The sequence below is a fragment of the Trichosurus vulpecula genome, chromosome 5 (genome assembly GCF_011100635.1).
Source record: "Trichosurus vulpecula isolate mTriVul1 chromosome 5, mTriVul1.pri, whole genome shotgun sequence".
Classification (NCBI taxonomy): domain Eukaryota; kingdom Metazoa; phylum Chordata; class Mammalia; order Diprotodontia; family Phalangeridae; genus Trichosurus; species Trichosurus vulpecula.
Genome location: NC_050577.1, coordinates 273,223,737 through 273,237,909, shown reverse-complemented (window position 1 = coordinate 273,237,909; position 14,173 = coordinate 273,223,737). Strand labels below are relative to the sequence as shown.

At 39.3% G+C, this 14,173-nt stretch overlaps 1 protein-coding gene across 2 annotated transcripts in view; it reads left to right on the top strand.

Moving 5' to 3' along the window:
• ACVR1B (activin A receptor type 1B) overlaps positions 1-14,173 on the top strand; it is a 43,675-nt gene that overhangs the window by 20,184 nt on the left and 9,318 nt on the right. The window contains exons 2-5 of one of the 2 annotated variants that reach the window (XM_036759337.1): positions 1,398-1,637; positions 2,864-3,106; positions 4,788-5,018; positions 13,476-13,643. In XM_036759337.1, the coding sequence (XP_036615232.1) occupies positions 1,398-1,637; positions 2,864-3,106; positions 4,788-5,018; positions 13,476-13,643 (882 nt within the window). The remainder of the gene's footprint in view (positions 1-1,397; positions 1,638-2,863; positions 3,107-4,787; positions 5,019-13,475; positions 13,644-14,173) is intronic. The other variant, XM_036759338.1, reaches the window with a different exon arrangement.

The window sequence follows — 14,173 nt, the reverse complement described above, 5'->3', positions numbered from 1 at the left end:
GAAGGGGAAATTAAGTTAGCAGGAAGGATTAAGAAAGGAATGATTTGGAATAGGAGTTGAAAGTTTAAGAGGAATTGACTTTTAAAACCTGTCCTTTTATTTGGATCTTTTAAAGAGTTACTGCTTGAACTCTCTGCCTTAAACACAGACAGGCATACAAATCATCAGCACAACATAGACCTTTTAAGCAGGTAGCTGCATGTTTTAGAATTTCTCCTGGGAAACAGGTATCTGATGAAAGATTGGGGAAAAAACACAGAAGGTTATGAAGTTGTCTATATTTTTCGCCAGCCAATGTAACCAGGCCAAAAGAAGATTCTAGGATATTGGAAAAGACAAAGATAGATTGTATCTAAACAGGAGCAAGATTTGGAGTGGCAAAAGGTGGGGAGAGGACGGTATCTTATGAGACTAGTTATAGGCCTTGGTTTGAATTCAGTCCAAGTTGACAGTGGCTGAATTTTACTTCTATTTTATTGCTAATCTGTGGCCCATTTCCATCTGTTAATGGGTAAGTGCCTCAGTCAATATTAGTAGCCCTAGCTTAAAGACCTGGGTAGGCAAGTCCAAAGTCTTATTTTTGTGTTAAGAAGTCAGGATTAGGGTTCAGTGTTGAGGAGACAGTATTGTGGGGAGATCTGGTTGCTGCTGTCTGTGCTATTTCTGTTGCATGAATAAATAAAAAATTTTGGATTCCAGGACTGTTGAACTGACTTTCAGAGGCACCAAATTAATTTATAATACTTTATATGTCTATAGAACACACTTCATGCTTAACAATTACATCATTCATTACATTCTTCATTTTAAGCCCTTAAGGTAAGTTTTTCAGTATGAGACAAAAGGAAAAAATACCAAGGGGCCTGGTTGTGTGTATGAACAAGGGAAAAAGAAAGATGATTAGAGTTGGTAAGCTCAGTGAAAAAATTTTTCACATAACTATTTTGTTATGGTTATTTTCTGTTTTAGTTCTTCCTTTCGTGTAGTACAGAAAAGCAAATCACCTCTGCCCCCAATCCAGAAGCTACAAATAAGCATAAGGAAAAACTCTTTGATGGTGGCACCTAAGTCATACTCAAGTATAAAAAAAGAAAGGAGTAATTTGAAATGGGAGTTCCAAGTATAAATTTTGATCAGAAGCTAGATCAGAAGCTAATTTTCTTCATATCTCTGACATAAAACGTGGTACTTTGGGGAGAGCAGTAGGATATAGAGAACTTGGTTTATGGAGTAAGTCAAAAAGCTGTTACCAGATTAGGCTAATATCTTCATGTCCCCAGCTCAGTTTATAACAGATAGATGTAACTCATCTTTATGCCCTGTGGCTATTTATATGAATAGGGATGTTAAAAATTCAGGATTCCCATTACCAACATCTAGTCCTGATTTTCCAACAGCTCTGATATGTTCATGTACAAACTGTGTGAACACCAACTACACGTGCGAAACAGATGGGGTCTGCATGGTTTCCATTTCCAACATGGATGGGATGGAGCACCATTCTCGAACCTGTATCCCCCAGGCTGAGCTCGTGCCCGTAGGAAAGCCCTTCTACTGCCTCAGTTCAGATCATGTTCGAAACACACACTGCTGCCACACGGACTTCTGTAACAAGATTGACCTAAGGGTGCCCAGTGGTGAGTGAATATTCTTGTTGAACCAATGATTATTGTATCTTTGGGAGATGGGGGTGGCTGAATATGTAATTTCATCTTTTCCAATGTACTGCGACTCCTTTGATAGATGAGGGGGGACCCTTGTCATTTCAGTGTCCCCCAGGATTATGAGGGAAGCGATCTCAGTGTTTGAGGATTAGGGATTTGGTGAGGAGAGCACCAAACCTTGAATATAGTCTCAATGGAAGCAGGGCTTGGTGAGCAGTCACTGCCACCCAGAAGAAAAAGGAATGTAATGGAACAATAACAGGAAACTGGTGAAAAGTCAGCCAAGGTCAGTCAGTGATAGGGATGGGAATGGGCTAGAGGCAGTAGAGGTATTCAGTTGTAGGGATAGTTTGAGAACTAACTGTTGTTGAGAATAGAAGTAAAATGAAGAGAGATGGAATATGGGAGTGGGCAGCATAAACAGCTGTGAGAAAGAAGGCACATTGTCAGGAGAGAGGGACGATATCTTCCCATTCTCTGGAATTTTACACTTTTTAGCACAAAGGGCAAAGACTTTTGGAAGCCCCCTTTATTGGGGGTGTAATTAGAAGGAATCTTTCCAACAATAGTTAGGAAGGGAGAAGGAGAAATAGAGACTAACCTGGTATGAGAGGAAAATGTCAAAATTTTGAAATTATTTGGCAGAGAGGAGTTGGTATGCCCAAATACTGTGGACTATGAAGAAAGTTGCAGATTTGCCATATTATTGGGGCACCCCCAACTTTAGTCAGATGTCAGAAGGGATTATTTTCTGAGAAAGTTTGAGAAGCTCTGATCTAGTGCACAAGAATTATTGGTTAAGGAGCTGGCTCAACAGAGACTGAAAGAAGAAGCCAGAGGAGGTAGTAGCAAGATGGGAAGGAGATTGTGTCCTTTTTCAGGGTGTTTTATGGAAACACCAACTCTTGTTGGAGAGATTTCTTCTAGTTACACCCCCAATAAAAGGGACTTCCAAAAGTCTTTGCCCTTTGTGCTAAAAAGTGTAAAATTCCGGAGAATGGGAAGATACTGTCCCTCTCTCTTGACAATGTGCCTTCTTTCTCACAGCTGTTTATGCTGCCCACTCCCATATTCCATCTCTCTTCATTTTACTTCTATTCTCAACAATAGTTAGTTCTCAAACTATCCCTGTAACTGAATACCTCTCACTATTTTACTTTATCTCACTATTTTTTTATTCCACCTATTAAATCTCTCAGGTCACCTGAAGGACACCCCATCCATGTGGGGTCCTGTGGAGCTGGTCGCTGTCATTGCAGGCCCAGTGTTCCTCCTTTTTCTCATCATCATTGTCGTCGTCTTTGTTATTCACCATCATCAACGGGTTTATCACAACCGCCAGCGGCTGGACATGGAAGATCCCTCTTGTGAAATGTGTCTGTCCAAAGACAAGACACTTCAGGATCTTGTCTACGATCTGTCTACTTCAGGGTCTGGCTCAGGTACAGAGTTCTCCAGGGCATTGTGTCTGTGGTTAGCCTGAATTGTTGTCTCCCAACAGGGTAATGTGTAGATGGGGTAGGCTGATCATCCTGTGTTTGCTTCTACCAGGACTGTGAGTCACTTGGTATTTTTATAACTCCCCTTCCTCGAGAGCCCCATGTGTAATAAGGTAGCAGGGTCACATAATTTTTTTTTATTTCCTAAGATCTCCCAAATTAAATATAAACGACTCTTCATCCTGAAAATGCTATCACTTCTAGAATTTAGCGTTTATGTAGCTATTAACATTCTGCTGGTTCTGTCTGAGTGAGGATTGTAAAAAGTTAGTTGGTAGAACACTGTTCAGCAGACACTTTGAGCATGTGCAAAATACCCATAAGGTGGTAGTAGCTAATCATTGATCTTGCAGTATCTACAAGGTGAATTTAAGGACACTGAGTGTTGAAGCTTAGAGTTGGTCTTTGGTGAATTATTTACTGGTACCAGTTGCCCTAGGATTTTATGACAGGGGTTTGAAACAGGCAGCCTGTTCCATATCCTGAGTGGCTTGCTGCTTACCTGACTAAAGCTTGCTTCATCAAAGGAATCAAACAGGAATTTGACCCCCAGCATTAAAATCTTAGGATGAAGTTATTAAGACTCTTCAGACCTTAGGCATCTACATGATTGATATGGGATCTGTTGGGTCTAGACAGAACTACAGGGAACCTAAGAATCTTGACAAGAGTGTAATCTTCCATTGTTGGGAAAAAAAAAGTGTCCTTAAAAACCATTGTTGTCACTGCATCAGATATCAAATATTAGAGCTAGAGTGGACCTTAGAGATCACCTCTGCTGACCACCTCGTTTCATAGGCAAGGAAGCTGAAAGAGTGACTTGTTCAAGATCAGTGGGATTTGAGTTTAAGTCTTCTAATTCTAAATGCAGTGAAGATAGATGGCTTCTCTCTGACAAGTTGGGTTTTTTTTTTCCTTTTGAAGTAAATTTTAATGTGTTATCCCATTGGCAGGGCAGTTGGCATTGCAGGGAAAATAATATTCGGGCAGGACAAAACTTCCCCCCCTCAAAGTAGGAGATATTTTTAGGTATAGCAGAGCACTCTAAAGTGTCTCACCTTTATATTTTTAGAATGTGAGAAAGCAAGAGAAAATATACGGCTGGGTCTTTGGAAAAGTGTCCTCTGTTCTAGTTTTATGTGCCCCACACCACTGCCCTCTAGTGGAGGAGGAAAGCTACCAGTGGATGGCTCTGAATGTTTTCATCCTCCAAGCTACTTAGCTCTCTCTTCACCCTTCTTTAGAGACCTGATCATCTCATGCTCTAGTTCTTCCACCAGAATGCATGGAGCAGAAAAGAGTGGGCAGATGGGGAGATAACTGGTTGTATCAGCTGATAAATGTGCAGTGTTAAATGCAAATCTTTTGACCCGTATACTAGATTGGTTACATTCACCTCTCACTTTTCCTAGGAACAAAAAAGAGAAGAGGCATGGATAGTACAAAACAATGGACACTTATATTCGTTTCCCACTCTTCTCTTCAACTCCAGTCTCCTTGGCTCAGTCTTACGATAGCTTGGAATTTAGCTGGAAATTTGTGAAGAGATTTTAGATTATCATAAGAGATATTTGATGGCTGGAGGCCTACAGTTTGGTATCATCTTCTCTTCTTTGGTCCGCAGGGTTACCACTCTTTGTCCAGCGCACAGTGGCTCGTACAATTGTCCTACAGGAGATCATAGGCAAGGGCCGATTTGGGGAAGTATGGCGTGGCCGGTGGAGGGGTGGAGATGTGGCTGTGAAAATTTTCTCTTCCCGGGAAGAACGGTCTTGGTTTCGAGAAGCGGAAATATACCAGACTGTCATGTTGCGTCATGAAAATATTCTTGGATTTATTGCTGCTGACAATAAAGGTAAAGGACTGGGTTTGGTATAGGGTGGAGGAGGAATTATGTTCCTTTCTAACAACATTGCTAGATGAAAGGGGCACCAAAAAAAATTCATACTTAACACAGCTGTAGCTTTTGCTTTATTCAGGAAGGCAAAGATCTGAACAAGTAGTTAAGACTTATTAATCCCAGATGGAATAAGATAACCCCAAATGGCAGTTGAGCGTTTGAATGATCTAGAGCAGAGGTGTCAAACATGCCCAACCAGATTAAAATGGAGTTGGAAAATATTTAACAAAATAAATGGAAATGCAGTACAATATAGATAATGTTAATATGTGGTTTTCTAAGTCAGTATTTGGGCCATGGGCATCCGTACATGCAGCTTTACATACAGTGGTCCTGGTTTCTATTTGAGTTGGACACCACTGATGTAGAGTAATTAGCTCTATAGATTTTTTCTAGGGGGGCAGGGAAAGGAGAAAACTAATCCTGGAAATGTGTCCAGCCTGCATTGTAGACGTGATCCATTCCTGGCTCTTGGGTGTTTCTCACATACAAGGCAAGTCACTGGGCCTCTTTGTGCCTCTGTAGAGGCGTACCCAGAAGCAAAGGTCTGCCTTCTTGTAAAGTGGGAACCCTGTTACTATTCTTCTCAGCCCTAGAGAACTTCTGAGGTAACTTGAGGAGTTAGTGCCTCACGTTTATGGGAGGTGCTGAATGTTTCTTGTCTTCTGCAACAACAGCAGGCAATTGTATTCCTCACACTGCTATGAAAGGTAATGATATCTTTAGCTACCACAAGGGGGAAGAGTCTTCGATTCCCAGACAAGTAAGGAAATGAGAAAGAACTTCTTTATTTGAATGTGTGTTCTTAAAAAAAAAAAATCATATTACCACCCATTGTTACAAATTTTAGGTCTTGAAACAGAAAGGCAGAAGAGTTTTCCTTTGAACTTAATAGTAGGAAACCCAGACTTTAACTGTGGACGACAGTTATTGTGTAAAGAAGTGGGAGCTGGTATTGGGTGGGCCCTTTTTTGGCCATGAGAAGCCAAGAGTTAGGATTTTTTGGAAGCTACTCCTTTTGTTGAAACTGCTGACTGTGAACAGGGATTTAGCTGTTGAAAGCTATATTAGATCTAAGGAAGAGAAAATCTCTTATCCCCTTACTTAGTATTTATCACTTTCCTAAAAAGCCTGGAATTTGGGAGCCCTGGGTCTAGTCCACAGCTCTTCCACTGTTAGTGTATCATTTATCCTTTGTAGTTCTTGGTTTGCTCGTGTGTGTGTGTGTCTGTGTCTGTGTCTGTGTACTTCTCAATTTTCCATTAAAATATTATCATAATCTCAAGTTTCCTCCTCACAAATATCCAGGATTGATTTTTTTGCCTTTCTTTGCCCCACTAAAGCAGGAAAACCATGAATAAAATGGATTAAAACCATAAATACTTTTATTATCTGAGGGTACTGAATCATTAACAAAACAAGAAACAGGTCCTACCAGTTGTAGGCAAGTGTTTTCTTCATACTGCTTTTTGTCAATGATATCCTTAGCTCCAAATCACAAAACAACATATTGCCAAAAATTGTAGTGCACTCATTAAAAAAAAAGCCAACCTATTTCAACAATTCCTGTGTTTATATTAGATGAAATAAGATATGAAATTGAGGAGCTACTAAAATTTGAAGGGGGAAAATGAAGATCTTGCCATCATTGAAAATTATCATTTTATGCAAAATCTAGACATTATGCCTTATAACAAAACATGACAAAAACAGCACTGCTCCCTCAAATAATTTTGAAAAGGGGATGGACATATACTGGAATTCAAAAAGCTTTTTTTTAGTTTGACAGCATGAGTATTATTAGCAAACCAATTATACAAAGAAAAAAACCCAACAAAACCAGAGTGACTTTTAAAAGCTAGTATCTACTATAATCATCACAAACAAATGCATTCTCCAACAGTGCTTGACAGAAAGTATAAAAACATCTCAGGACCTACACACAGCAGTTGATGTGACAGTCATTGCCACAATAAGAGCAGTAGGAGGAAACATAGAGGTCTAGAGCAGTCCTGCTGAGATCAGACTTCAGTGGCAGAAGTGACTTGGAAGAGCTGCAGAAGGGCATTAGAAGATCACACTAATACCTGACTGGTGCACTTAGTAGGAAATTTGAACACCAGTTTGCCCAATTAAAGGCAACAAAAAAGAGATAAGGAAAGAAGAAAAACAAAAGAATATAAAAATTTTAAGTTTCTGCAATCAATTAGTAAAAGTCCAAAGGATAAGACAATAAAAAGGACTCAGAATAGTGCAAAGAAGAAAGCAAGCAAAGTAATACTAACCAAAAACACAATTAGAGAAGCTTGAGAAGTAAAGCAATCAGAGGTGAAGCGGCTTCTGAAGAAAGATGACGGGAAAAATGACCCTAATTTCTGGTCACGAGAAGGTACAACCCAACAAAAACTCAAGTTGGGCCAAACCAGGAAAGCTTGTTCACACAGTGAAAACCATAGCTGTTATTTTAAGGGAGGTGAATGAAACTCCAGCTTTTGTGCAAAACCTGAAATTGCTGGGGCCAGAGAAGATCCATAATTCTTGGCATAGATGCCTCACATTGGCACATGAATTACTAGCATAGCATTTTGCCAGTTTACTCTCAGACACAAGTCTAATCCTTGTGCCTGATCCCTTCTCAGTAGAAAGTAGTACGTATCTATTACCAAAAGGTGAGAACATCAGTGATCCCTCCAAATATAGGCCACACTCCTATGAACAGCACCTTTATCTCATGGAATCTTTCTCCAGTGACATCAAAATGCCATTTGGACTTAAGCATAAAATTTTTAAAGTATGTCAAGAAAAATAGAGACTAAATGCTTTGAGCTTGATCCAAAGGTTTCATCGAATAAGTAGAAGTCAATACTTAACGAATATTTTGGTCTTCTCTGGGTGAGACACATGAAGTATAAATATAGGAGCAAAGGCTATGGCTGTATATGTTAAGATCCTTATTTGTATTCTTAGTGAAAGCTAGATGGGAAGAATGTGTTTAAAGCAATTAGCATCTGTCCAGTACTAGCTTTAATGTACAGCTTTGGAACTTTAAAATGAACTATGACAGATTTTTAAAGTATTCCTCACCAAAAAAACCCAAAAAACCAAAACTCCTATACAATATTAACAAAACGCAGGTTCCATCAGCCTAAGGTAAAAAGAATATTCTTAAACATTCTTAGAGTACCTGTAAAACAACACTTTGGGAACAAGCAAACACTACTTACTTGAGCAGTGTAGTAAGGGCTAAGAACAAGTACATGCTACTGGATTTGTCTAATATAAGTGAAAGTGGCTTGCCTCTGGATGCAGCTTATGAAGCTAAGATTCAAGAGTGGAATCAAAAAAGCTTTCGATGGTCCTTTTGTATGAACTCAAGCCAACAATATGTTAATAAAGCATTGTGCAAATACCTGAGTTAATGCGTATTTGTTTATGGAAATAGCAGAATTTATGATGATAACTCAGGACCAAGTCATTGCCACTAGAAATTATAGAAAAGTTTTATCCTTAAGGAGCCCAGAATTTGTGATCAATATAGATTATGCAAGGAACTGGTAGAAGTTGTGCATTACTATAAGCTATAAAAATATAGTTCCTAGAAAGACAGAATCTGGTGTCTAGAATTATTCAGCAGAAGCTAATTGTCTTTAATGGACTGACAGATGACAAATTCCCATGCTACAAATATATATATATCAATCAAGTGCTAAGTAACTGTTACATGTCATGCACTTTTAGGTACCAGGGATACATATACAAAAAATAAAACACTTCTTTCTTGCAACAGGTTTACATTCTAATTGGAGAAACAATTACACATAAAAATATATGCAGCAGTCCTAATGGATTCACAGATTTCTATTACTGTAATGGAATCTTACTGTGCTATAAGATGGAGGTGTCAAACATGCGGTGCATGCCACATCAACACTTCCAGGGCAGTCCAAACCAGATTAAAATATAATTGAGAACTGTTTAACAAAATAAGAACACAATAAAACCTAGATAATGTAATATTTTAAAACTAAGTCAATATTAGGCCTGCAGGGATCCTTATGTGCCAATTAGTGACCCCCATTTCTATTTGAGTTTACAACCATTGCTATAAGAAATGATAAATGTGATGAGTGCAGAGAAGCATGGAAAGATCTATATGAACTGATATAGAATGAAGTAAGCAACACTAAGAAAATAATATACACAATGACTACTACAATATGATAGAGAAAAATAAATCCCTCCCCATATGAAAAATGAATGTTGCAAAATTATGGCTGAAACGAACTCCCTCCCAAACTACTTTATGTTATGTTGGGAGGATGAGAAAAGACTTCATCCAGAAGATGGTCTATGAGTGCATTTCCAGGAATGGGGAATGGCCAGCAAAAAAGTACAGTGATGGGAGATGGAGTGTCATGAGGGAAGAACAGAGAGAAGGCCAGTTTACCAAGATCATAACTGTGGGAGGGGGAATAATGTTCAGTGAGTCTGGAAAGCTAGTTTGGGGCCAGATTGTATAGAGTTTTCAAAGATACACAGGGGAGTTTATAGTTTAATCCTAAAGGCAGCTGAAGTTGATTGAGCAGGGGAGTCATGTGGTCAGTTCTGTACTTAAGGAAAATTGTTTTGGCAGCTATGTGAAGGATGGACCAGAGTGGGGAAAGACTTGAGGCAAGCAGACCAATTGAAATAACCTAAGTGAGAAGTAATGAACTAAGATGGTAGTGGTATTTTGAAGACAGGGAGAGAGAAAGGGTCAGTTGTGAGAAATATTGTGAAGGGAGAAATGGTAAGGTGTTGCAACTGATTGTATATGTGGGGTGAGGAAAGGTGAGGAGTCCAGGATAATGCCAAGGTTATGAATTTGAGACACTATAAAGATGGTGATACCTTCAACATAAATAGAACATTTTTGTAAAAAGGGAGAATTTTGGAGGGAAAATGAGTTCAGTTTTTGTGTGTGTTGAGTTAAGATGCCCCTGGGACATTATTCTGGGCTGGGCCTCAATCAGTAGTTTAGATTTAATATTGGAACAAAATTAGACACTCATAGGTCATTTAACAGTTAACAGATTTTCTTAGCAGGAGAAAGATTCAACAAGGCTAGGCAGGCACTGATGATACTTTGACAAAGGTACTTTGGACATGTGTCTTAGTCATGCAGATTTATTTATGATAGAAATTCAAATCATTTGGTCATTGCCATCAGAAATTATAGAAAGCTTACCCCTTTAAGAGCCAGGACTTGCTAATCAATGCAGATCATGTAGTGAAGTGGTAGAAATTGCATTATATCACTGCAAGTTGCAAAAATTTAGCATCCATTGTATACCTAGGAGGGAAGAATGATCAGGTGCCTAAGATCATGTACCAGAAGCTAACTGTCCTTTCTAAATAAAAAAAAGATGACAAATCCCCACACTACAAATACCAGCCCCTCAAGTATCTTTACAAATTTAGCAAGTAAATTATACTAGAATTAGAACATCATTCCAGATAGAACCGTTGCCCATAACTGCATGGACATAAAATTAATCTATAAAAGTTTAAGAACCGTGTTTTAGTAGGCATTGACCAGTCAAATATTCATAACCTCCAAACTACGTGGAATGAAAAGTGTTTAAAATATAGAGACCAGAAAAAAAAACCACATGGGAACAGGTAAGGTAAATGTTACTACTGTCATCCTGTCACCTACTGGAATTTTTCCAAGGTTACTTTCTATAGAAGGTGAGCTTACTTAATAATTCTCCTATTCAGTTAGAAAAAAGTCATTTTATCTATTTGTGCAGTAGTCCACAGTGACTTATCCTCAGTCTGTTTCTCTCTGAACTTTGGTGAGAAAGATGAAAATGAGATAACAGTAATGATGTTGAGAATGATAAATTGCTCACGCATATTTGATGATTAAAGGTTTACACGGTGTTTTTCTCACAACAACCCAATGAATAGCTGTAGCCTTTCCAGGGAGTTGGCTGTGAAAAGTAGGAGAGAAATTGAAAGACCTTGTGGCACAAGACCTAATAGGTTTCATCAGATTGATACTGTACCATTGATGATCATCTCATCCTTGAGTTTGTATCTCTGGGTAGTTGTGTAATTAGTCAACATTAGTGTGTTGCATAATATATTTTCTTCCTGTCTTGTTTATGAAAATTTCATGCAAGAATGAAAGGCAGTTTTGAAGGCTAGCTGTTTCCTTTTTGTGTTTCCTTCTGTTTGATGGCTTCTTGTTTTGAAATTTCATTCATGAAAATAAATCCTAGTCCAAAATCCAAGAACTTAGGTAGTCAGGAGACCTAAAAATAAATGAATGAATGAAACCTAAAAATATGCTGACTCTCAATTTCCTTTTCATTGGTTTTTCAATTAAGCTGAATTTGTGAAGTGAATGAGTGAATAAACATGTAGTAAACTTATTATTATTATCTTACTATGTGGTAAATACTGGAGATACAAATACAAAAACCTTTAGGGAGCTTATACTCTAATGGAGGAAATAACACACATGGATTGTGGTTTCTAGTGAGCAGCATTTTGATCTGCAAAGTTACAGACATGGTGCTTGGAGTCTTAGAGGAGTAGATTGGCACAGGCACATTCCTTTCAAGAGAAATGGCAAGGTTGATTTGATCACAGTTCCAGAACTGGAAAGGGTAGGGTAAGGCAAGGCAGCTGGTGAGATGACGACCGAGAATTAGTAAGTGAAGTGGAACTGAGATGGGGCTTTCCTGAAATAGTGTTGCCAGATAGGCAGTCACAATCAGGAAAGCAGTTCCCTAGGGTTCTTCCAAGGTCTGTTCTCTGGTGTGAGTGGAGGAGGTGAGGAGGCTATAGCTGAGTTGATGTGGGTCAGCTCCGTTGTATGTACTGGGTCCACTCCGAATGTATGTCCTCAGATCTCAGCTTATCCCTCACTGTAGCAAGTCAAACATTTTGTTATTCCCTAATTGCTTTGCTATCCATTCTCCCGAGTGACTGTTCCAAACATTCACAACTCTGCTCGAGCCTCCCCTGGCACCCCCTGCTGCCACCACCTTTTCAGCTGAGGACTTTGACTCACTTCAAAAAACTCTAGACTGCTCTAAGAGATCTCGCCCTTGTCCCCTGTTCCTCATCTCACATCATAGCATTCATCTTCCATTATCTTCTTCTTCACTATGGTCTTGAATGAAGACTTTCCCCTTGCCAAGGCAGCCCCTCCTCATGTACCTTTGATCCTATCCTCCTTGCAGCTGCTCACACTATAATTCTCACATCTTCAGTCTCTTCCTGTCTACTGGCTACCTACAAATATGTCCACGTCTTTATATCCTTAAAAAAAGAAACCACAACACAACCCTCGCTTAATCTAGCATCCCTACTCTCCCTATGTACTATTCTATATCTCTCTTGAAAAAGCCATCTGTACTTGGTTTCTCCACCTCCTATCCTCTCATTGTCTTCTAACCTGTCCAGCCTCTCTCCTCCCAGTCCCCATCTCCTTGGAAGGTTCTTCTCACTAATAGTGGGCTCAGTCTGCAAGGCTCCGTACTGGGCCTTCTCTGTTTTGCTCTGTACTGTCTCACTTTGTAATCTTATCAGTTCCCATGGATTCATTGATCACTTCTATGCAGGTGATGCCAAGGTCTGTTTATTCAGATGTCCGGTGTCTCTCCTGAGCTGCTGTCAGACATCAGCAACTGATTCTTGGACAACTCCAACTAGATATCCCATGAGCCACTTAAACTCAACATGCCCAAAACAGAATTCATCTTTTGCCACAAAATCCTCTTCTCTTCCTCACTTCCCTGTTAACTGTTGAAAGTACCACCACCCTCCTAGTTATCCAGTCTCAGCCTCAGTGTCATCCTCTACCCCTCTCTCTCCTTATCCTAGTCCATTGCAACATCTTGTACATTTCTTTCTTCATAACATATACAGCCCCCTTCTCTCCACTCCCACTCCAGGGTGTCAGCCATACTACTGGGATAACTTTCTAACTGTCTAAGTGCCTTCTCTCTGAGACTACCTTCAATTTATCCTTTACATATCTTGTATGTGCATAGTTATTTACATGTTGTCTCCTCCATTAGACTGAGATTCTTGAGAGCAGGGACTAGTTTATGCCTTTCTTGGTACCCTAAGAGCATAGCATAGCACTTGGCATATATTAGGTACTTAATAAATGTCTAGTTGATTGACTAACTGGCTTCCCACTTTGTCTTTTCCTCACTCCAATTTATCCTGCATTTAACTGGCAAGGTGATTTTTGTAAAGTGTAGGTAACTGAAAAATGTGGAAGGAATCAATATAAATTTTGCAAACTAATAAAATTTATCTCTCTCCCATTCCTCATATATTTTCTTTTCTGTCCCTTTCTCTTCCAATAACTATGACTTTCTAAAAATCCTTCCTTGGTTCTACCTGCAGATAATGGTACTTGGACCCAGCTGTGGCTTGTTTCTGATTATCACGAACATGGTTCCTTGTTTGATTATCTTAACCGGTATACAGTGACTATCGAGGGGATGATTAAGCTGGCCTTGTCTGCTGCTAGTGGGTTGGCACACCTGCACATGGAGATTGTAGGTACCCAGGGTAAGTGGCCACAACCAAGGAGGAAAGAAGTTAGGTAGTCCTTGAAAGGACTGTATCTTCCTGATTTTTACCCCCAACCTAAAGTTGTACACTGCTAAATAAATAAGTAGCAGCTACCAAAAGAACTAGTCTTACCTCTCATTAAACTGGACTGTATGAATCTTATGCCTAGTATGAAGTAGGCTAAGGTTTATCTTCTGTTTAGACCTGCCCTCAGATAATCAAATAGCGTAGCTATTTAGTTACCTATCATTAGGCAGTAAGATTTTGGGATCTGTTGGCAAATATTTATTGACTATCCTCTAGGAAGCCTATTAAAGGGCAGGAACATAAAATCTAATGATATAGATGAGACTGATGAACATGCAACCAGTAGGGATATCTATAAAGTAATTATTTAAATGTGTCAAGGAGGAGAGCTAGGTCAGGAATATGTTGGTAGGTTGGATACTGCTGATCTAAGAGTACTTGCTGAAGGAGGTAAACACAAACCTTGAGCTGTGGTATGGTATTATCCTGTAAACTTGTCA